An 854-nucleotide genomic window follows, 5' to 3' on the forward strand; every position below is an offset into this window, starting at 1 on the left:
CGGCGGCGGCGCAGCGGCTCGGCGGTCGGGCCGGGGTGAATTCCAGCCGCGGTTCCTCTTGGGGCACGAGTGGAAGAAAAAAACAGTGGACAGGCGGGGTCAGGACTGAGTGGGAAGTGGGGGCGGGAGGGGCAGGGAAGGGGGCGGGGAGAGGGTGGGGAGAGGCGGTAGGGGGGAGGGATGGAAGTGGCGGGGGAGGGGAGGGAGGAGGAGAGGGGGGTTGGAGGCGCGGGTGAAGGCACGCTCTCTCACCGGACACTATGGTTCTCTGCTGACCGCCTCGCCGCCGCTCTCCGGCCAGCGCCCGCCGGACCCTGCCTGCCGCTGCTACCATGGTAACCAGACTGAGTGTGGCCTTCCGCGTGCCAGGTTATCGTGGTTAGTGTCGCCGATAAACAGATACTTAAATACCTTTCACGTAAAACAGGCGGTTTGATTATTATTTTATTGCAATTCATGGGTTATGAATATTCACTGTTCTTTCTAGCCGGTGTTAGCATGATGAAGACTTCTAAGGAACGAGCATTATTTTTTTAAGAATCGACTAGTTCAGTTCAGCTTTCAAAAACCAAGGGAGAAGTGTTTATAAAAAAGACCACGGCATACCCATCAAGCATGCAGGGTTGAACATCCTCTGGGAAGCATACCACACTCATACGCCAATACTTATGAAACATCGTGTAATTTCATAAATAAGATAAAATGGAATAAATCCCCGGGAAAAACATATCACCAAAAATAAAACCAGTGAAGAAAAAATAATTAGACAATAATCAGAAAACAACAAAAACACATCCCCTACACGAGGGAAGGGCGTCACACCCCTCTCCCTCCCTCCCCAGGGCACCCACACA

The 854-nt window shown here is 52.6% G+C and overlaps 1 protein-coding gene across 1 annotated transcript in view; it reads right to left on the bottom strand.

Annotated features, from left to right (window-relative positions):
• The window catches only part of LOC119591767 (cadherin-related tumor suppressor-like), a gene marked incomplete at its 3' end in the record, with an annotated part of 104,813 nt that extends 104,479 nt beyond the window's left edge, over window positions 1–334 (bottom strand). The window contains 1 exon segment of the mRNA XM_037940514.1: window positions 253–334. Coding sequence (XP_037796442.1) covers window positions 253–334 — 82 coding nt within the window.
• Window positions 335–854: the final 520 nt, after the last annotated feature.

The sequence above is a fragment of the Penaeus monodon genome, chromosome 29, assembly GCF_015228065.2.
Source record: "Penaeus monodon isolate SGIC_2016 chromosome 29, NSTDA_Pmon_1, whole genome shotgun sequence".
NCBI classification, from domain to species: Eukaryota; Metazoa; Arthropoda; class Malacostraca; order Decapoda; family Penaeidae; genus Penaeus; species Penaeus monodon.